Source organism: Poromitra crassiceps (assembly GCF_964638095.1).
Source record: "Poromitra crassiceps genome assembly, chromosome: 1".
NCBI classification, from domain to species: domain Eukaryota; kingdom Metazoa; phylum Chordata; class Actinopteri; order Beryciformes; family Melamphaidae; genus Poromitra; species Poromitra crassiceps.
Genome location: NC_139623.1, coordinates 70,005,116 through 70,029,110, shown reverse-complemented (window position 1 = coordinate 70,029,110; position 23,995 = coordinate 70,005,116). Strand labels below are relative to the sequence as shown.

The 23,995-nt window shown below is 44.6% G+C and overlaps 1 protein-coding gene across 2 annotated transcripts; it reads left to right on the top strand.

Annotated features, from left to right (window-relative positions):
- Positions 1 to 347: 347 nt before the first annotated feature.
- Positions 348 to 23,995, top strand: smyd4 (SET and MYND domain containing 4; the record flags this gene model as incomplete). Of its 2 annotated transcripts, XM_083642624.1 has the most annotated exons (11): positions 348 to 484; positions 1,047 to 1,191; positions 2,133 to 2,222; positions 7,696 to 8,782; positions 9,287 to 9,538; positions 10,248 to 10,420; positions 16,082 to 16,229; positions 16,370 to 16,486; positions 21,201 to 21,324; positions 21,573 to 21,702; positions 23,830 to 23,995. In XM_083642624.1, 10 exons carry the CDS (start codon positions 348 to 350, stop codon positions 21,694 to 21,696), a joined length of 2,397 nt encoding a protein of 798 aa, XP_083498750.1. In that variant the 3' UTR covers positions 21,697 to 21,702; positions 23,830 to 23,995. The 2 variants fall into 2 exon arrangements, with proteins under 2 accessions (XP_083498750.1, XP_083498749.1); XM_083642623.1 differs by lacking the exon at positions 23,830 to 23,995 and having other exon boundaries at positions 21,573 to 23,023.

The window sequence follows — 23,995 nt, the reverse complement described above, 5'->3', positions numbered from 1 at the left end:
TTGACCAAACTACGTACTAGACCCCGAAGTACTGGGATTTTGCCTTCAAAATAAAATAGACATTTGGTCACTTTTGGAAATAATAATATATTGAATGCCTGAATATTAGTACGCTGTGAAAGTTCAGGTCTATAGTAGCAATCTGTGTAGCACAATAATTGTGCAAAAAGAAGTTTAGACAAGATTTGATTGTGGATTTGTAGAAAGCAAGCTTCTATTGTGAAAACATTGGACCGGAAGTCGTATTCTTATTTCAGCTAGCAGGACACAGTGGACCATGGTACGGTCTGCTCTGGCTTTTCGACCCAGTTGCTCCTCCACAGTGCGTCTGGTGTTTCTTGTGTTTCATGATGGATCTTCCATGCAGCCGGTGGCAGGATCACGTTGCACAGAAATGGATCGGACTCGACCCCGAGCTGAAGGACTATTTCACGTCCCAGTTTGGAATAGATGATGTTTTCAAGTGTGCACTAAGTCGGACAACGTGAGTGAGCGCGAACAGAATCACTGCTTCTGGATTAAGAATGTCATCATGAAGCCATTGAGAACTATTTGAAACTTGCTGTTATGGCCAGCCATTTCTTATCACATATTTTGCTCGTGTTAGGTTGGTACCAATCTGGGTTGGGCACTTGGCCAATAAGGAAGCCATGGAGATACATTTTATAATAGTTCAAGCTTGGTGACAACTGCCCACAACAACTGCAGACTAGTGTAGACCTAAACTGGGAATCCTGTCTAAAATCAGTGAATATACCAGTGAATTGTTTTGAATATGCAAGCATGAGGCATAGATTTAGCAGTCCATCTAAAAACATTGCCATTGTGTGTGTGTGTGTGTGTGTGTGTGTGTGTGTGTGTGAGTGAGAGTGTGACAGCGTGATTGTGTGTCAAGAGAAAAAGGTACCGTACTTGCGCCTTTTGTCAGTGAAGTTGCACCATTTTAGGGACTTGGTGTGCGTGTGTGTGAGAGAGAGAGAGAGAGAGAGAGAGAGAGTGTGAGAGGGGTACACACACGGTTTTCTTCAGCAGTGTCTGTTTTGCAGCCAAGAGGATCTGGACCTTCTGCAGGAGATCTCCAAGGGCCGTCCTGTACAGAAGGCTGTGGAGCGAGCAGCCAGATGCAGAGAGAGGGGAAACTCCAGCTTCAAGAGCAGAGACTACACTGCTGCTGCTCTGCACTACTCACAGGTGACATCCACACGTTTGGACCTCCATACTTACCCAGTTAAGGCTCTCAGCAACTCCACTGACTTCAGCACTCCAGTTTTATTGTTTATTTTTTCATGTTTGTTGATGGGCTAAACCCGACCGATATTAAAATGCAGTAATGTAATAATAGTCTGTACCAGTCTTGGCACAATACAAAAAGTAACAGTATTATTCATCATAGAGCTGAAACTTGTGTAGCCATAATCTGATATAACAAACCCCAGCAAATTAGTATTTAACCAGGGGCGGCTTTAGCTCAGGAGGTAGAGCGGGTCGGCCAATGACGCAAGGGTTGGCGGTTCGATCCCCGCTCCCTCCCAGCTGCTGTCGCTGTGTCCTTGGGCAAGACACTTAACCCTCCTTGCTCCCGATGGTGTGTAGGCACCCTGCGTGGCAGCCTGCCGCCATCGGTGTATGAATGGGTGAATGTAGACTATCTACTGATTGTAAAGCCAAAGCGCTATATAAATGCAGGCCATTTAACCACAACCAGGTTCAGAATCTACTTTGTAGAAGTAGTATACATATAGTTGACAACAGCAGTACACAAATATATACGTGTGATTCCATGCCAGTATAGCGTACCTTAAAACAGTGGTTATCATGTTCCAGGGGGTCCCCAGCAAAAAGCCGTAGTTTATTTTCACTATAATTCCATCCATAAGTAACACAGTGACAGAATGTATGACTATTCTGGTCATGGGTTTCATACACTTTCTGTAAACATCTAAAAGCAAACATCTTATCAGATTGGGGGTCCATGGCATGTCAGTTAAGTGATGTGAAAAATGATGTGAAAAAAGTGATGTGAAAAAGTTTGAGAACCACTGCTGTAAAATATGGCATACCTTCCCAGTGCGACTTCATATGCATCAACAGCCTCACCCCTGTCTCTCTGCCATCACTATTCTGTATGACAGGGCGTGTGTTTTGCTCCCCGACGTTCGGAGCAGCTGCCTCTGTGCTACGCCAACCGCTCCGCAGCCCTCTGCCATCTGCAGCGCTACCAGGTGAGACGACGTGCTTTCACATCCCGACTTCAACACATAAGTCATTAGTTAGTCCTTGTAGCATCATCGTTTAAACCAGTGGTGTAGTCTACCTTTTTTCAGAGGGTATACTCCCTCTGACTCCAGGGGGAGTCAGAGGGAGGACTCCGGGGGGGGGGGGGGGGGGGGGGGGGGGGGGGGCTTAACCCGAAGTGGGCGTGGTTTCGGCCGGACGTGGGCGGATATTCGACCCATTTTGTGTTGTTTCTCCCCAAATTTACAGAATAGCTTCAGAACTGAGCTTTGGATCAGTGTTTTTGATCACAAGAGTAAACTATTTACAGAGCAGAAATTAATTAATTAAATTCAGTCAATCAATGAACACATCACATGCAGTATTTTTTTGAGCAAAATGCATCAACTCCGCCCAACTCCCCCCCCACACACAGTCAAACCAAACCACAATGTTAATTATGTGGTGTGTGTGTGTGTGTGTGTGTGTGTGTGTGTGTGTGTGTGCAGAACAGCTTCAGAATATTGACCTATTTTTAATAAAGACCATGAGAAAAAAGGTTGAATTTAAACACTTTATTTTGAACAAGCTTATCAAAGCACAGAGGTAGTAATTTTACTGTTAACACAACTATTAAAAACAGTGGAGACACGCACATCCCAAAAAGAAATCAAAGGCAGGTGCCGGACCCAATGAAGACCGCAATAGAAAAAAACACTGTAGCTCCCGTTTAAAGTCGAGCTGACATCAAAAATTACTTTCTTATTTTAGATCACATCCCTGGGTATTCAGTGCACCCATATAATAATGTATGCAAAAAAAAAATCACAAAAATCTAGACTATGTGATCATGGTCTCGCCTTCTTTAACACAGCACAGCAAAAAATATTCTGTGGAGATATGCTGCCCTAAACTCAAGTACTTTCAATGACCCATGTGTATTTTCACAAAATTTTAAGGCCTTGATTTTTTTTCAAATTAACAAACTTTCAAGGATTTCAAGGACCAATGGGAACCCTGTTAGTTGTTCACACTCTTTCACATCAAAAGTCAATTTTTATCAATCTAAAAGAAACAAGGAGATATACACTGCATCAAAACATTGCATTCTGTTGTTTAAATTCACTCACTCACTCACACACACACACACACACACACACACACACACACACACACACACAGCAGCAGTACACCCCCCCCCATGTATCAACCTAGCTAGTTATTGTGCTTGTTCTAGATATAATTCAATGTACCAAACAATCCCCTGCTGCTGTTACAGTAACGTTCATATTATAACGTACATGCGACTTACCAGGTATGACGATATCATCAGGTAACGTTGCGATAGCAGCTGCCTCATCACAGTCCTGTTTTGTTTTGTTTGGTAGTAAGCAACGTCACGGCTACGTCACGCTCGTCACGCTCGAGTCGGCTCGACGGAAGCCCCTAGGGTCCAAAAGTCCGCGCTTTGTAACACAGAGCGCACAGGGTGAATTTTATGAATGGTAAGTGAAAACGATACGTATCATAGCGCATTTCGCAGTGCGCCAACGCAAATCTGAGTAATTTCGCAGTGTGTAGATTAGGGATGGGGCCGATCCGATCCAATATCGGTATCGGGTGCCGATATGGCACTAATTCACGGATCGGATCGGATCGGAATTGGGATTTTTTTTTTTTTTTTTTTTGCAATTCCAGCTGGCCGTAATTTGTGTAATAATGTATAATAGTATCCTTCTTTGCCTTGTATATTTTCTTAATTTTGTCTGCTTTTTGCAAGGTATATTTAAAAAAAAAACTTTAATTGGCCAAATCTTTGCCTATACTGTATATTCAAGAAAAATATTGGTATCGGCATAATATCGGTATCGGCAGATATCCAAATTCAGGTATCGGAATCGGATCGGAAGTGAAAAAAGTGGATCGGTGCATCCCTAGTGTAGATTGCGTCTACCTGCGTTGCACGTAGACAACACCCCTGGTTTAAACTGGCATTGTACTGCTGCTGTATCCCATAATCAATGTATTGTTTCATGGAATATTGTGCAGAACTTCACTGTGGCAATCCTGTATTAATGCTGTATTAATTTGTGTGCATGCAAAAGCGTCACATGCTTCACAATATTAGGGGTGTGCCACCTTAGGCACCTCACGATTCGATTCGATTACGATTAAGGGTGCTACGATTCGATTATTAAACGATTACGATTAATCACGATTACGATTTCGATGCATCTTTTCCCCATACAGGATTTCTTTGTCAGTATCTTTTTCCCCATACAGGATTTCTTTGTCAGTATCCATTAATTAAAGGAAACAAACAAATTTACCTCCATTATCTTTTATTTAGATCAATCAGACCAAACACAATACATCCAAAACATTTTACATTTCCCACAACAAAAAGCTGCTCTTTACAGGTGAGATTATTTGAAATAAAGTGCCTTTAGAAACTTCTTTTATTTTAACCAAAATTCTCTGCTGTTTTCACAGATTTAGGATTAATATAAAAAACAAATAGCTTATTCTGCTGTTTTCACAGATTTCTGTACTGGCAGGATTAATACAAAAATAGCTTATTCTGTATTCAGTAATAGAAAATAAAACTTTTAACCAAAATCCTCTGCTTTTTTCACAGATTTCGGTACTAGCATGTTTGTTTAATACAAAACAAATAGCTTATTCATAAATAATAAATAAAGACTTCCAAACAAAATCCTTTACAAATGACCAGTGAGCAGCATAGCATCATCCCACAACAAGCAAGCCTATCCACAACCAAAAGCAGCTTTAAAACTAAATAAGTGGCGGATTAATAAAATAACAGAATTAACAGATTCACCCCTTCACCTCCCCTCTCCTTCACTGCCTCCTTCCTTCAGCCCTTCACCTCCTCTTTCACTGCCTACTTCCTTTAGCCCTTCACCACTTCACTTCCTCTCTCCTTCACTGCCTACTTCCTTTAGCCCTTCACCACTTCACTTCCTCTCTCCTTCACTGCCTACTTCCTTTAGCCCTTCACCACTTCACTTCCTCTCTCCTTCACTGCCTACTTCCTTTAGCCCGTTACGTGTCTTATCGCGATGCATGGAAGAAACGATTTTTCGGCACACCCCTACCCTGCATGCTTTCTTCAGTGATTCCAGTTTCCAGTACTTCGGTTTTGGTCTCATTTTACAGTTAAGGAACTGCTTTCCGGGCGAAATACCATATTTTTTGCAAATAAAGCAAAAAAAAAAAAAAAAAAAAATTGCAATTTTTTGCAAATCGATAATCGAACATTGTGAATCGATTATATCGTATAATCGATTAAATCGATTATACGATTAATCGGCACACCCCTACTTCACATAGTGTGACGGTATATATATATATATATATATATATATATATATATATAACTATATATATATATAGTGTATAAAGTGCACACAAAATGCAGCCTGTGCCGTATTGAGGACAGGAGAAGCTTCCTAGTGCCGACAGGAACATTGGGAGTTTGAGTATTTCATTACATGTTTTGCTTCCCAGGTGCGCTGGATTTGCGTTGATCACTGATAGCTGCCGTCTCCATGTGACTGCATGTTTGCTCGCTGCGTGCAAGCAGTGCACCATGATAGTGAGATCAAACGCACCCTGCTGTAAATTCAGCACAGGCTGTGGAAAGACTGCTTCTAAACGGTTGTTTCACGCAGCAGTATCATTTTTAACAGCGCCGGTCAAATTACTGGCTTCACTAGGGTTCCTATCATATCTTCGGATCTGCAATCCGAGGTCGGATACGGGTAGGAGAGCTTTTTTAACAGCGTTTTCCACCCATTGAGGATTCGAACGCTGTGTGACGCTGACTGCTGTACGAGAATATATCGTAGGAGTACAGTAGCAGCGTCACGTTATGGGGCTACCCCCAACCCCAGAAGAACAGCTTTTACACCACTTCCCCCAACTTGATTCGACCCTCACTGACGTCAGTTGTGGCTAAGAAAGTAAACATCTTGTAAAAAATCTTGTGGTTACTCATTTTTAAACCTGACTTATCAGTTCATAAGAACTGCTGAGAAGCTTGCTTCATATGGGAAACCTGGCATTTATAATTCGTTTTTTTTTAACCTGGAGCCCTCTCCTCACATTAATTATTATCTGACGACTCACCCAGTGTTCTCCGCAGCGTTTTTGTGCCTCCTACGCGTTGTTTGGAGATTAATAGTGTCCATGCCAGTCCTAGAATTGAGCTCCGTCGGGGCCACATGGCAGCGTGCTGTTCCCTCCATTTAAATAGACAGTTTTATTCCCGTTTTCGACCCATATCGTCATTATATATATATATAAAGAAACATCAGACAGCCAATCTCCCCCGGGCTATTTCCAGCGGTATTTACAGGGATCCCATTTCCTCCTTTCGGGTCAGTGTCACCAACTCTCGTCAAGTCAGTCCACAGCATCCACAGGCCAGCCGGCAGGAAAGTCTCGCGGGACTTGACGAGAGTCACTGGGTGAGTCGTCAGATAATAATTAATGTGAGGAGAGGGCTCCAGGTAAAAAAAAAACGAAATTCTCCACAACTCGTAATCCAGGCATTGAGAGGTGTTTAAAATGGTACAAAACGGATCAAACTAGGTGGTCTAGTTGAGAGTGGACTTTCCCCCTTTTCTTATTTTTCAGCCCACTCTGTCTTCCTGCATCAACCACAAGTTGTTCCATCTCATCTGCAGATTTTCTCTCAGATCTTCTCTCAGATCTTCTCTTCCTACACAAAAGGCCAAATTCCTTGGTCACAAGGTTCCCGCCTAGACCTTGAGGAGCTGTACTCCATCCTGGACTTGCCTTGACAGTTGATACCCAAAATGTTGATAAGTTGCTAAAACTTATGTCTACATTTCCTTAGTGATGGACATACACAGACAATATACAGCAAAGGACAACAGAGATTATACCTTCTAATAAAAAATACGCAAATACAATATCAACAGTTCCATATTGCACCTTTTTAGCCTGGTTCAGTTCCCTAACAATCATAAATAAAAACAGGATAACAAAAATCATCAACATCTCAAGCAAAAAATCTGCAGAATCAAATGCCGGGACATTACATCACTCTTCAAATCACGTGCAATACATGAAGCAAACCGGATCCTAGCAGACATTACTCACCCGCTCAACAGTCAATATGAACCACTAACTTCAGGACGTAGGTTTCAAACCCCACTCCACAGGACAACAAGACCCCACTCCACAGGACAACAAGACCCCACTCCACAGGACAACAAGACCCCACTCCACCGGACAACAAGGACAAACAAAACATTCATCCCCACATCTATTGGACTAATTAACAGATTGTGATACCCCCCCCCCCCAACTACCACCTTCCTTCTCCCGACCATGCATGCTTTGACCTGCTCATGTTTGTCTGTCTTATGATGTGAATGAACGGACAATAAATACTTCATTCATTCACAGTAGTACTTCTCTTCTCCTCAGGAATCCCTCGAGGACATGGACAGGGCCGTGATGTACGGCTACCCCTCTCATCTGCTACACAAACTGCATGACCGCCGTGCACAGTGCCTCAAACAGCTCTCTGCGGGTCCAAAGGGAAAACTGGATCATCATCACCAACCTGCCTCAGAGAACCACGAAGGAACCGATAGAGTAGAGAGACCAAATGTAAAACCTCCCAATGGCACGACTCATCCCATATCCTGCATTTCTCCTCAAGTCGATGTCTGCTTCAGCCCAGAGAAAGGTCGACACCTAGTGGCTACAGAGAGAATAGCAGCCGGGGAGGTGATCCTGAAGGACAGGCCGTACAGCTGTGTGCTCATCCCAGGGAGGGAGGACGTGACAGGAGAGGAGAGGAGGCAGCAGGACGCAGGCAGAGGAGACGTGTTTGGAACCGAGGACAGGCGCTGTCACAGGTGTTTGAGAGAAACGCTGTGTCCGGTGCCGTGTGAAGGCTGCAGCTACAGCCGGTACTGTTCAAGCCGGTGTCGTCAAGAAGCCCGGGAAGAACATCACCGCTGGGAGTGTCCGCTCGGAGCCGATCTGACGGCGTTGGGCGTGATGTCACAGCTCGCCCTGAGGGTGACCCTAAAGGCGGGGTTAGAAAATGTCCAAATGGCCCGGGAGCCCGTGAGAGATGAGGAGAGTCGTTCTTCTAAGCCAATTGCAGAGTCGAGGAGGCCAAGCAGTTTAGATCACGACTCCGAGTCCACGAAGTCAAACGAAGCCGATCCTTCTTCTGCGTTCTACTACGGTGACTCGTACCTCAGCGTGCACCACTTGCTCCACCACTCGAGTCGCCACAGCCCCAGCCTGCGTTTCCTGTGTGCCGTTACCGTTGCAGCACTCTACCTGAGGCTTAGCCAGGCGGGGCCTCTGCCTGCGTCTTGGGTCCTCCTCAGAGGAGCCTCGGGGGCAAACGGCCAATCACAGGGCCCGGATGATGATGAGGGAGAAAGTGCAGATTGGAGGAGTCCGACGCTATGGCTGCAGGGAAGTGCAGTTCTGAGGCACATGCTGCAGCTGAGGTGCAACGCCCAGGCGGTCACTACGCTCCAAGACACAGGTGACTCTCCAATTCACCTTCAAATGGGAGTCATAATGAATTCCGGCGTTCGTCGTCACCTTTTGCCTTGGATCAGTTTGTCCCGGTGAACAAGCACAGCAGTGCCTCATAGTCAGAAACAAGAGAGCAGTTTGTTCATCTTTACTGACAGAGACCAGGATGATTCACCAGCTTAAGAGTCTGGTCTGATAGCACCAGAAGCGTCGTTACAGAAGCTCAAACAAAGATTTTCTATTGTCCACAAAGTGAGACATTAGCGTGCATTTTAGTTCTCTTTTCCACCGCTTTGCAACAGTTGCCCACAGTCATATATGTAGACTGAATCATCCTAGGCCATGGGAATAATGTGTAATCTTTAGTGGTAATATTCTTTTTTTTTAATCCTTCTATAATTGCATTCATGCTGATTGCACAATCCACTGTAAAATAATGCGTGCCTGCCCATGTCATTCTCATGTTACAGGCCCCATAATGACTTTTCTGACCATTCCTGCGTCTCCACAGGAGCAACAGACTCAGCCGTGCAATCCAACCGGGAGATCCGCATTGCCACAGCAATATTCCCCACGCTTAGTCTTCTGAATCACTCCTGCTCTCCAAACACCAGCGTGGTGTTCAGTACCGGTGCTGGCCCAGATCTGTCTGCAGACTTTGGTGAGAATGGAGCTGAGTTCAGCGGCGGTGGCGGTCGTGTCACAGTTACAGTCAGAGCGGCTACAGGTCTCACTCCTGGACAAGAGATCCTGCATTGCTATGGTAAGAAAAGGATGATGCTGGGGAGCCGGTCCTTGTCAGAATATATATACATGTATATATATTTTTTTTATAATGAAATTTTTATTATTTTTCACAGATTACATCATTCATTTAGAACAAAATGAGACTAGTATGTCTTGATTAGTAACCCATATAAAAGACGGACATCACACAAAACATAAACACATCCCAATACAAATACATCCCAAAACACAACAAAACGGCAGTAAAAAATCTTTACCTGGTTAGTGTGCTGAGACATTTCAAGGCAATTACATAGAATTTGACAAACTAGGTGTGGGACAAAACAGGGGCAGACAGGACACATTGTATGGCAGTAGAGTTTATACAGTACATTCAGAGACGAAGAGCTGTTCCAGTCCAGCCTGCTTCAAGGAGAAGTTCACCGAAAAACAAGGCTGATTTATTTTGCACATGATCTCACACACATTTGAATACTGTAAACAGCTTTGCAGTCATCCTCTTAGTTTGACGGTTATTATTGAGAGTTGATTTGAGTTCAGTTGTGGACCAGTGATGTCGTTTGTGCATGAATGACATCACTCGTCGACTTTAACTCATTCACGCGTTCTCCTTTCATAGCAGCCTGTACTGAAATAATGTGTGTGATTACATCCATCTGCAGTGCTATTTTAGAACCTGTTTGTCTTGTGATGTGTACCTTTTTCTGATTGACCTCCTCCTTCAGGTCCTCACAGCAGTAGGATGGTGACCCGTGAACGCCAGCGCCTCCTAGAGGGACAATACTATTTCTTCTGTAAGTGTGAGGCTTGCAACCTGCAGCAGCAGGAGGAGGAGGCAGAAGGAGGAAGTCCAAACGGGTCTGGACTCCAGTGTGCCACGTGCCTAAGACCTCTCAGAGTGGGTGCTCATTACCGTTTTCCTCTTGGAACTTGATTCTACAGTGTCAAGTCAAGTTTATTTATATAGCCCTAATTCACAAGCATGTCTCAGAGGGCTTCACAGAAAGTATGTCTAGCTGATTCTAGCTGACACAACAGTAACAAGAATATACAGAATAAAGATAACATTTGAACAATTGATAATATAGAAATGAAGCGAGAGCAGAGGAGAGAGCAGAAGAAGAGGGAAGAGCAGGGGGAATGTGAGAGAGTGATGGGGTGGGGAGGGAATGGGAGATGTTGGAGGGTATAGGAGGTGGGGAAGGAGCAAGAGGAGAGAGCAGGAGAGGGGAAGGGGGGGGTGTGGGGGAGAAGAGAGCAGGGGGAGGGAGGAGGTGGGGAGAGAATGAGAAATATAGACGCACATCTTGCAAACGGACATATATCAATTTCTTAGCAACCAAACTATGCCTAGTTTAATTGGCTGCAAGCCTTTAGTAGTGAGTCCTTTTGCCAAATAAGCACATGTTCACATATAGAGCTTATGGGTGCCTTGCTTTAGGAAAGAGTGGGTGCCATGCTTTGAATAGTGGCGAAATACTAAGAGCATGGGTGCCATGCTTTAAATAGTGGCGGAATATTGGAGGGGATAGAGTGGGTGCCATGCTTTGGAGTAGAATGTGTACTATGCTTTAGAGTAGTGGGGGAAGGGGGGAAGAGGAAGAACACCGGGAAGAGGAGAAAGCAGGAGAGTGGAGGAGGGAGGGAGAGCGGGGGGATGTGAGGGAGGAGAGGGGGGAGGTGGGGAGAGAATAGGAAATGTGGAGGAGGAGAGAACAGAGGAGGAGAGATGAGGGTGCAGGGGAGAGAGGTAGGGTCTAGGGTTGGGTGAGGGGAGGGAGTAGGATACGGGCCCGGATTAGGGCGAGGGTGGGGAGAAATGGGAAATGTGGAGGAGGAGAGAACAGAGAAGGAGAGGTGGTAGGGTGCAGGGGAGGGAGAGCAGGGGGAATGTGAGAGGGAGGAGAGGACAGAGAGGAGGAGAGAACAGAGAAGGAGAGGTGGGAGGGTGCAGGGGAAGGAGAGCAGGGGGAATGTGAGAGAGGGGAGAGGACAGAGAGGAGAATAGAACAGAGAAGGAGAGGTGGGAGGGTGCAGGGGAAGGAGAGCAGGGGGAATGTAAGAGAGGGGAGAGGACAGAGAGAAGGAGAGAACAGAGAAGGAGAGGTGGGAGGGTGCAGGGGAAGGAGAGCAGGGGGGATGTGAGAGAGGGGAGAGGACAGAGAGGAGGAGAGAACAGAGAAGGAGAGGTGGGAGGGTGCAGGGGAGGGAGAGCAGGGGGAATGTGAGAGGGAGGAGGTGGGGAGAAAATGGGAAATGTGGAGGAGGAGGGAACAGAGAAGGAGAGGTGGGAGGGTGCAGGGGAGGGAGAGCCAAGGTAGAGGTAGGGTCTAGGGTTGGGGGGGGGAGTAGGATACGGGCCCGGATTAGGGCGAGGGTGGGGAGAAAATGGGAAATATGGAGGAGGAGAGAACAGAGAAGGAGAGGTGGGAGGGTGCAGGGGAAGGAGAGCAGGGGGAATGTGAGAGAGGGGAGAGGACAGAGAGGAGGAGAGAACAGAGAAGGAGAGGTGGGAGGGTGCAGGGGAAGGAGAGCAGGGGGAATGTGAGAGAGGGGAGAGGACAGAGAGGAGGAGAGAACAGAGAAGGAGAGGTGGGAGGGTGCAGGGGAAGGAGAGCAGGGGGAATGTGAGAGAGGGGAGAGCAGGAAGTGGCAGGGATTCAGGAAAATAGGGGAGAAGAGGAGAAGGAGCAGAGGGGGGGGAGAAGGAGGAGAGAGCAGGAGAAGGGAGGGGGGGCGGTGGGATGTGGGGGAGGAAAGAGCATGGAAAGAGAGGAGGTGGGGGGGGGGAGTGGGAAATGTGGGAAAGGGGAGAACAGGAAGGGGGAAGAAGGGAAGAAGCGGGGGAAGGGGGAAAGAGAAAGAGAGGGGGGGGGAGAAGATCAGACAACTGACTACTCTAAACATTAACCAGAGCTAACTGGGACATAGTATCTAGCTAATCTACAGCCTAATCTGGCCTATCCTACTCTGCTCTAGTCTGGTCTTTGCCTGGACACTATAACAGGTCAGCCTTAGGCTGTAGCTAATCTATCGCCTACCTAAGCTGTTCTAAACCAACCGGCAGCCCTCGACCAGTGATGAAGAGCACCGATGCCCCCCGCCCCGGCCCCCGCCCACATAAGGCGTCGGAGAGAAGGCCAGGCCGGGACACAGCGGCATCCCCTCACCCCCAGTGAACGCAAGAAAACCTTTCCACCATATGGTGGCAATCCACACATGGATCGCCACATGGATTGCCTCAGTGACTTGGCTGAGGAGGAACCTTGTGAGGTCGTTGTGCTATAGGGGCCCATTGCTGCGGCCCGGGCGGACCCAGCCCCCACGCGACCCGCTCCCCCAGCCACCAGCATAGTGACTGAGAACAGGTCTGAGAGCAGGCCACGCGGGGGACGGGCCCACCGAGGCCACAGCCCCCCCCTTCCCTTAGGCAGGCAGGTGACCAGGATGATGAGGATAGGTGATGGTGATGAGCCCGGGGTGTCAGACAATAGAAGGAGTAGTGGGTAGATGGCCTAGAGTGACGACAGGTGGCTAGGGCGATGACGGCCGGACCTAGGGCTGCAGCGGCGGGGTGTACGTCAGGCCAATGAAGGACACCTGAGGGGGAGAGAGAGAAGAGAGCGGGGGAATCTGCGCAGAGGTGGAACTAACTCTATAGACAACAATAAAATTAGGTCAAATCAAAATTTATTAGGATTATTTAGGATGACTAATACTATACTGCTAATTCAGGTCTAGGTAGTCTAGGTCTAAGTTTAGACTGATACTGCTGGCTTGTGATAGCCCGCTCAGCAGTTCAGGACTAAGTTTATTCACCAGCTATTAGATTTTCTATCTGAGCTACTGGATCGGCTGATGCCATATTATTAAATTAGGTCAAGTCTAAGTTTATACTGATACTGCTGGCTTGAGATAGCCCGCTCAGCAGTTCAGGACTAAGTTTATTCACCAGCTATTTGATTTTATATCTGAGCTACTGGATCGGCTGATGCCATATTATTAAATTAGGTCAAGTCTAAGTTTATACTGATACTGCTGGCTTGAGATAGCCCGCTCAGCAGTTCAGGACTAAGTTTATTCACCAGCTATTTGATTTTATATCCGAGCTACTGGATCGGCTGATGCCATATTATTAAATTAGGTCAAGTCTAAGTTTATACTGATACTGCTGGCTTGTGATAGCCCGCTCAGCAGTTCAGGACTAAGTTTATTCACCAGCTATTTGATTTTATATCTGAGCTACTTGATCAGCTGATGCCATATTATTAAATTAGGTCAAGTCTAAGTTTATACTGATACTGCTGGCTTGAGATAGCCCGCTCAGCAGTTCAGGACTAAGTTTATTCACCAGCTATTTGATTTTATATCTGAGCTACTGGATCGGCTGATGCCATATTATTAAATTAGGTCAAGTCTAAGTTTATACTGATACTGCTGGCTTGTGATAGCCCGCTCAGCAGTTCAGGACTAAGTTTATTCACCAGCTATTTGATTTTGTATCTAAGCTACTGGATCGGCTGATGCCATATTATTAAATTAGGTCAAATCTAAGTTTATACTGATACTGCTGGCTTGAGATAGTGTGCAGTATTCACAATTGTTTAACTGAAATTTGTACTTTTACAAGGGCTGCACAATTATGGCAAATAGTATCATCTTAAATATTTTTGCTAGGTATAGACCTTATTCGATTGACGTCACTCACGTACGGGCACGCCCACCGCCGCCATATTGTCGACATAGCGCTGCAGCTCTATGTGACAACCTATGTAAGAGCAGCGTTTATAGGAAGCTAGCCGCCGTTAGCGTTACCTGTATCGTTCCTATTGTGTTCGGATGGTGACCTGCGTTACACAAGGCTGTAGTAATGACAGCAATACAGTCGCCGTGGTTTGTTTCTATCTCTACTGTCCACAGACGTGAAGGGAGCGAGACTGGGGATACGTCAGCAGCACAGGAGATGTGTGGATAGTTAGGAGAGACAGGTGAAACTTTCTGACAGCTCCTCACAGCAAAGTCTGTTCACCTCGTTCTTTTGTTTATTTATTACAGGTATTAACGGCTGCCGTCGGCAGCATACAAACAACAACTCTGGGGTTTTTATTGCTGTCATTACCATCGCTATTTTGTAATGGAACAGAAATGACAATAAGGCTGTTACTAGTTGTCAGCTGCAGCGCTGTGTGCGCGCAGGACGGTATGTCAACTATATGGTGCCGTCCAGGGTTAGCGAATAAGGTCTTATCATTATTATTGAAGAATTGATTTTTATATCACCATTCTTGGCTATTTTCAGCTACAGAAGACCAGTGTAGTGTTGTAGTCGAGTCAGACATTTTCAGGACTTGTGACTTGACTTGGACTTGAGCCGTGATGACTCAGACTTGGATTCAAGTATTCATGCATTCCGACTCGGAAGTTGGAGACGAGGACTCAGACTTGTTAATTGATAAAGGATGTGTTTTTTTTTTTTTTTTTTTTGTAATAGGCCCTAATAATTTGGCATAAGATATTGATAGCTATATTAATACCGTGACAATATTCAATTCCGTGTAAGGGCAGGCACGTGTGTTCCACCTACATGTGGATTCACGCTCATGTTCAGTAACTCAGGTCTCAGACTTGGACTGGAGGTAATGGGGACTCGACTCTGGCTCTTCTTTGGTGACTGCGACTTGGACTGGAAGTCTTAACACTGAGGACTCCAGACTGGGCTTGGACTGAAGATATAGTGACTTGACTACAACACTGCAGTAGACTGCTTCAATAGCTTTATGAAATGCTAATATTGTACATAGGGCTGGGTTGGTTCAAATTATAAGAATCGATTAGATTCCGATTCACAAGGTTCCGAATTGATTAATCCCGATTCGATTCCGATTCTATTAATTTCAATAATTTCGATTTGGTAAGTGATACTAAAACATGTTTTTTGAGCTGTAACCTGAATTACATGATTGTCCAGTTATGTAACACAGCGGTTCCCAACCTTTTTTCCGCCAAGGACCAGTAGATACATGGGAAAAAAAAGTTGCTGACCGGTTGTCAATTTTAATGGTTTTAGTTACACATATATTTACTCACCAGGTGGTGACAAAGGGTAAATAACAGCCTTTTCATCTCTCAATAAAGACACTTTCACAATTATTTGATTTCAGCCTATATAATTTCTAAAAGTAGATATTAATGATCAAACATTTCCATTTATGTAGCCTACAGTATTTATGTTTTTGTTTCAACTACAAACATAAATAAACGTAAACTTGAAACTATGTTTCAACTACCACACACAGCCTATAATAGTATAGCCTATGTTTATTTATTTATTTTTAATGTTGAATAAGAAAATCGATCTCTGGACATATGAATCGATATCAAAGCATTAAAATAAAAATCGGAGAATCGATTTTTTTTAACCCAGCCCTAATTGTACACTTATTAATTGGGGGCACATGAGTCATTGTGCTGCTGTTGATGAATTCTTCATTCAAGGTTTACCATAATATATTGTTGGCAGTTCCATCCAGATCATTGGCTCCCTCCTTTCTTCTTTCAGAAATGCACCAATAGGGACAAAGGGACAGGATTTATATGTTGGCAGTCTTGCGGTCAGCGTATATCTCACTCTGAAGTGAGCCACAGACTGCAGGAGGTCAGGAACCACCTTGAGAAGGCTGTGGACCTCATGGACAGAGACAGGCCAGGTGAGTGTTAGAGATGATATCTTTGTATCGGAACATAACATTCTACTGTCCAAATACTACAGTATGCAGAAACATCATTTTCATCTCTGGAAGTTTTTTGGAAAATCTTCATCTTATTATCATGCTCTCCTTCCCCTCAGATGAAGCTCTGATGATGCTGCAAAGGACGGGGTCTCAATCTGGACTGATCCTCACAGAGGCCCATCCACTGCAGGGCGAGCTGGCCGATGCCATGGCCAGAGCATACGCGACAATGGGTGAGAATAGTAATGTGTGTGTGTGTTTGTTTAGTACACCTTTATTGTTTGTGTTCTTCTGTCAATCTACCAAGGTATTTTTGCGTCTCTTGACCATCAAAGATAGACCCCCTCAGAATGCTCCAATACCCTGGGTTGCCCTGACCTTTCCCTCAGAAAAAAACCCCTCTATCCCATATTTATATTTTTGAGAGGAAATAAAGCTCTCAAAAATATATTTCCTTGTCATCCATATAAGAGCCAGAATGATTTTGGAATGATTACCTGATCAAAATGTGGCAATAAACTTATAAATTTCAGCAAAGCCAACAAAAAATAAAGGCATAATTCTAACACAAAAAGCATTAACATTTCAGCATCTAAATAGACACGCCTTGTTTGGGCATGAGCTCATTCAGTAAATAGACAAAAAAAAAATATATATATATATATATATATTAAAAAATTATGAATTAACCGATAGGTTAATCGATTATTAGCGTCGGTTAATCGAAAGTGAAATTAACCAAAAATTGACATCCCTACATACCGTCTGCCATCATTTGAGATGCTGTCACTTGCCTTAATGTCATCATGTGTTATTCCAACATTCTGATCGGAGATGCTTTTATTGTGAAGCTGTGGCTCATCCAATAGCAGGCATGGAGGATTTTCCAACTCATCACTGTTAGGCTGTAGCCCATCCACTTTCAGGCTTGGAGGACTTTCCAACTCCTCACTGTTAGGCTGTAGCCCATCCACTTTCAGACTTGGAGGATTTTCCAGCTCCTCACTGTTCATCTGTCTTGAGACCAGTTTGTCACTTTCAGAGAGCCAGTGTTTCACATCCTCAATAAAGCAGTTGTTGTAATTGTTGATGCTTGCAAACCACTCATTTTGTTTCTGCTGCTCATCCAGAGGTATTAAATACATCAGTTCCTCGTGCAGTGAAGTTGCATGCTCATGTAATTGCATCAAGACATCCAGCTGAGTTTGCACTTGTTTGGTGTTGTCATCACTTCCCATGAGTTATTTCAAAGCAGTGATAACACCCTTTATTTTATTCAGTCTGGTTTTGCGTTCCTTCTGAAGCTTTTCAATTTTACATGCCAAGGCCTTTTCAGTGAGTATGACATTTCTTTTTTCATGTTCAGCATCATCACCAACTTTTGCAGCAGCAGCAGAACCAGCCTTTGATCCACTCATATTGACATCAACCAGCAGTGTAAATACAATGACAATTCAGTGTGCATCTGCCACAATCCACGTCAAGATCAAACATTGAAATCCAATTTTCCACTTTTCATCCAAAACAGAGCAATCCAATATTGTCTCCTCATGAAAGTTGAGCCACATCAATCAAGTGCATCACTTATCCACTTCTGTCTTCGCCACTTTAATGTCCACAAATGAGCGATCCACTTTCACTCCACAGAAATTCAAACATGAGCAATGGACAATCAATGCATCAAAAAACAATCACAGCAGCATCCATATGCATCCAATGTTGCAGCGCCAATTTTCAAACTGTGTCCAACCAAGACCAAACTCACAGCATGAACAAACTGCAATGGTTACACATAGCGTGCTTTGCTGTGTGTTGCGATCCGTCCATTCATTCATTCAGATTTTTTTTACTCACGAGTGACTCCAATGTGGCTGAGTGATCCACTGATTTGCGTGCACTTGTCCAGCGCGGCATCAGAAAACATTAGGCTACAGGTGCAGGGATCCGTGGCCTTTTCTGTTGACAATGAAGTGCGACTATTTAAGAGTGTTACCAGTTAGCCGCTGAGAGGGTACATAGGGATCTGTCTGACACGCTGAGTCCAGAAACAGGAGACATGAGTCCGTAGCTGCATTTTGAGGGTATTTATTTGAACCCACATAAAACACTACATGCTCTGCTGCAAGATGTAGTAGCTAATTGTTGCATAAGCTTAACAAGGTATAACATTTAGCATTGCATTGTGTTGCGGTCAACAGAAATTATCAGCTCCTACTTCCCTCTCTCTGACAAACAAAACTGAATGAGAAGCAGGTGTAGGTGATCTTAATTACTGCTGTCCCCCCCCCCCAGTGACACACATACCTCCACAACTCCCCCCAGTGACCGAGTGACAGAGGTGCAAGCAAAACATACTCCTTGCTCCCACAGTTACTTTTTTGATCCCGTTTTAATTGGGCCACGGGGTGCCAACGCTAATTTTGTCAATTTTAAACATAACTTTGCATGTCAAGAAAGTCACAGTTTGTCGTCAAACTGAAACATTAGTTTCGTATAAAAACTACATAGCTCGTGGAAGCTCGTGGCATGTCGCCGGTCTTCAGCTTTGCCGGTAGAGAAAGTGACGTCACTTAGGCGACAGTGTATGTAGTCTTTCTGATTTATAACTTGTAGTGCAACAGTTTGGCGACAAACTGCGACTTTCTTGACATGCAAAGTTATGTTTTAAATCAGGGCTGCCAAGTTTCAGCCAAAGTTAGGAGTGAGACTCTGATGAAGGGACGCGATTTGCCGGCGACCATAGGTCAGGCAGTCTGGGTAGGACAGCAGCACAGCACAAAACGTGGGTTTGTGCTGTGCTGCTGTCCTACCCAGACTACAGGTATTAAAAACTTCAAAAAATACTTTTTTGTGTGCTGGCGTTTCCTGCTGTGACTTGATATTGTTTGTGCCCTGCACCGAAGTTATATATATATTTTTTGGAGTGCGCTCACTGTTCACTTTTTCCCAAAATGAGGTGGTTACCTACCGTTTGACCTCCCGCTTCAGTTGAAAGAGTGTCCGGCATTATTCAGCTGACACAGAAAACTGAGTTTTCTTTTCAAACTGTTCGCCAAACTGTTTTGTTGTTCTTCTCTTCCTGGGATAGTGACTCCATGACCCGCCCTACTCTGCTCTGATTGGTTGGTACTCGTCGTTGCCTTTCGTTGGGTTGGTTAGATTTAGGCAGGGGACTGATGATTGGTTAAGGTTAGGGTAAGAATATCTGGGTCAGCTAATCAGAGGCAGAATAGGGCGGGCTCACTCTGTGACGGACTCGAACTACGGCAAGCAGCAAGTTATGGAAATATTATAATATAAGTGAGAGGGAAAAACCTTTATGAGCGTGTGAAATAGCAAGTGTGGCATGTGCGCGTGTGAAGCGGTTAAATTGTGTGACTCTCACTCTCAAAGGGTGAGACTTGGCAGCTCTGTTTAAATTGACAAAATTAGCATTGGCACCCCGTGGCACAATTCAAATGGGATCAAAAATGTAACCTTATTCTCTGTCCACCGCCATTCATATTTTTCGCAGCGCTGGTACAGGGAGAAAGCAGGAAGTGACGTTTCACTTTGGCTCTCTATAAAAACGTTTATTGCTTTACTACCAAAAATAAAACTTCCAGTGTCTGTATAGGCTAACGCTAACCCGTTAGCGATTAGCTAATGGTTTGTGGTTGTGTACATTACATTACATTTAGCAGACGCTTTTGTCCAAAGCGACTTACAATATCACAATTTGTCAACAGTAGGCCTACAGAAAACCACTATGCAACACAATCAATGACAGCTAAGATATTTTGATAGACTAGCACCATGTAGGAAGTAGTTATGTGTAGGCCCCATATTATACCCGGGAGTTAACGTTATAAAACACATTTCCTGGCATACGCAGGCAGTTGGACAAAAATATGTGTGTGTTATTCCAGCTATCGTTATCGGTTGTTAAGCTATAGTAATATTAAGCCGACAAATAATGCAAAACAGCCGGCTAACACAAGCGGCTAATGCTAGCCTGCGTCCATTAAAACCATTGTGTATTAAAATAACCGATAACGTAGCTGGAGTAACTAATAAAACACATATTTTCTGAACTTACTACTTCAGTCCCCAACCAACGTTACTTCCTCGTGCACCTTTCTCAAAACAATGTCCTTTTTATTGCGGTCCATCGATATGTCTGGTAGATAACAGATCAAGCAGTGTTTTACCAAGCAGTACTGTGTCTTGTCTATGTAAAACTAGATCTATAATATGAAGAGCCTGTCCAGCCAATGACGGCTTGAGACTGGCTGCCACAGCTGTCAATCAACCCTTTTTATGTCAAATAACTACTTAAAAACAAACTGATCAGAAAAATGACCACTTGCACAGGCATTAGCATGATAATGACTATCTAAAATGATACAAACCACCTTTGGAAAAAAATTATCTGACGTGTACTGTGATTGTTTCGTTTGTGATTTCCCCATCCACTAACATGGGGAGGCGGGCCTTGTGACCTATACTGGTACCTGCCACCAGAGCGGTGATCTAACATGCAGCGCCTTCACCAAAGGGGACCAGATCCTCCGTCCATTTACTGTATATGTCGATGGGTTAAACTAGTGTCCTCTAGAGAGAGAGTGGCGTCAGCGGAGGACCAAAATGTGAGACTCATTAGCCAATGGACAGCCAGGAATGGGTCTCGCGCTACGTTTGCATGCTAAAATAAAGCTGATAATGTACAATTTGATTCAAGGGGGGGGGAAACCCTTTCAGAGTACAACACAAACGGTCTATTTTTGCTGCAACTCGACAGTGCTGCTTAATCCAGAACCTTACTTCCTGGAACTCTTGAGAGTAAAAAACTGGTCCATTGGAGTGAATGGAGATGTCGGGGATCTACATGGCTCTGGGTTAAACCAATATGGGCACACAGGATTTTACAGTCCTTACCTCCTTGTTTCCCCTCTGCCCTTGCTACAGGTGACTGGAAGAGTGCAGCCTCCCAGTTGGAGCGTAGTGCTGTAGCCATCGGCTCCCAATATGGAGAAGACAGTATTGAATTGGGTCGACAACTCTTCAAACTGGCTCAGCTACACTTCAACGGGTGAGTCAGTGAAGCAGATGGAGAGTCAGCCAGGCTCCAGTGGCCTGAGGAAACGTTTCAGGACATGCTTTCTCCAACGCCTCATATTCAATGTACAGTAAAAGTCTAATGCAGTCAGAGTGCAGCTTGTGCAAGTAAATGCTTGGATTTAGGGTGAAGTTCGATAAGATGAGTTGCCCTACATGAGTCCAAAACGGATCTAAGACGCGTGTATCTTTCTCCCTGTCCTCTCCCTTTGCTTCTCCCAGCGGTGACACAGGAGCAGCCCTCTCTGTCATCCCCAAAGTCAGATGCCTCTTCAGCCTGCACTTTGGTCCTCGCTGCCCCCAACTCCATGAGCTGCAAGCCATGGAGGACTGTCTGCAAGGGTAGCTTTACGTAAATGTCATATATACATATACATGTAAAGTTTTGTATTTGCTGCTATATAGAGCTTAAAGGAGAATTTCGGTTTTTTACACCACGGTCCTCATTTCCAGGTTAAAATATGATGTTTTACTCACCGAAATAGTTTGGCTTCATTCGGATGCCCACGGAAGATTTTGAGCTCCGAGTAGTCTCCTCAAACAGGCTATAACGAGAGCCTGCGGCCAGCGTGGGGCATGCTGGACGGGAGTGCACGCGTTCTCTAAATGACACTTTTTCTGTCAGATCACGGTTCATTATGGTTGTAAATATAATTATTTAGCTAATAGCTAGAAGCTAAGCTAACAACAACACAGCAGTAGAGCTGTCACGATTCCTCGAGTACCTCGAATAACTCGAATAATTAAATTGATCGAGGCCAAAATGATTCGCCTCGACACGCATCTGAGTAATAGAAGAGAGTGGGTAAAATAGAAATTCCGACGGAACCTTAAGGCAACACGCGAGAGCGCGTTACGTCACTCCACCTGAAAACATCAACAAACGGGTCCACCCGAAAATGTGGCTACACTTTCCCAAGATAGACTCAGACAACACTGGTTGCAACATTTGTGATGTGAATTGCAAAGCTGGCCAGGGAAACACCTCAAACTTGAGGAAGCATGGTCAAACACAAGATATATTTACAGTAGCTAAATGCTGAAGACTAACGTATTACTAGATAGGCTGAGGGTGAATGAAGCAGGCAGCGCACCGCAGGTAACGTTAGCAGCACCTCCTCAGCTGTAACGTTGAGAGAGGCATCGACTACAACATCAGGTAACGTTATTTAATTAGCTAGCGTTAGCTGGATAAGTTGTTTCACTGCCGTTGTAGTTGTTAGATAACGGGGCTTTTCACTGTCTTCACAACGACTGCAAAACAGAGATCGTTAACGTTAGCGTTAACGCTAAACGTTGCTGCAGTAATTGTCAAGGGTTTAACAGAACGTATTTCCTCAGCCTGTATAGTAGCCGCAAAACGCGACTATTTCACTCGAGTACCTCTCCCATCATAGTCGCGCTCGCCCGACCCCTTTATCGAGGGAAAGTTGCACATTTAGCGATCTACAAGCTTCAAACATGCACCAATCACTAATATAAACTACGCGCCTTGTTGCCACGGATGTTGTCGAGCAGGCCGCGCTGAGGCCGCGCTTTGTTAACTCGTATTTTAAGAAAGTTTGGGTTATTTGTGTGTCCGGAAACATTATTTTCCCTTCTCCAACGACTCTTCTTCTTTTTTGCTGCTCACCGGTTCAACTGCTCAACTGCGCCACCGCATCATGGGGTATTACGACACAGGGCAAACCCCATACTTGACACATGATGTAATACCCCATGATGCGGTGGCGCAGTTGAGCAGTTGAACCGGTGAGCAGCAAAAAAGAAGAAGAGTCGTTGGAGAAGGGAAAATAATGTTTCCGGACACACAAATAACCCAAACTTTCTTAAAATACGAGTTAACAAAGCGCGGCCTCAGCGCGGCCTGCTCGACAACATCCGTGGCAACAAGGTGCGTAGTTTATATTAGTGATTGGTGCATGTTTGAAGCTTGTAGATCGCTAAATGTGCAACTTTCCCTCGATAAAGGGGTCGGGCGAGCGCGACTATGATGGGAGAGGTACTCGAGTGAAATAGTCGCGTTTTGCGGCTACCTGTATAGTAGCTATCAACATGAAATAAAAAGCATTTGACAGCTTAAACCCGTGGCTTTTTATTTGGAAGGGTTACATTTGCCGTAATCTTTATTAACATGTCTTAAAATGCATTAGAATCTTTTTATTTTTTATTTTTTTGGGTTAAAGATCTTTTTTTTTTATTAACATTAGAGCAAATAATACGAAAAGCCAAAGGGTTAAGCTCTCAAATGCTTTTTATTTTATGTTTCTATGTACTACAGAGCCTGAGATATGAAGGCTTTAGTGAATACCGACCCTCTCTCTGAGAAGTTTGGACCGTTTTCTGTGAGAAATACAAAGCTCAACCTATTAACGTTAGCGGCTAATTTAACAGCGTTTTGTGTGTGTGTGTGTGTGTGTGTGTGTGTGTGTGTGTGTGTGTGTGTGTGTGTGTGTGTGTGTGTGTGTGATCACACTAGCTTGTTGGTGTGTGAGAGAGAAAGAGATAGTGAGTGTGTGTGAGAGAGAAAGAGTGTGTGTGTCATGCAGCTGTAAGGTAAATGAAGGATGTAAACTAGCTAGTAAGCCATTCATTCATATTATTTAACGGTTGCTGTACACTGGAAGAACTCAAACGTCAGGTTG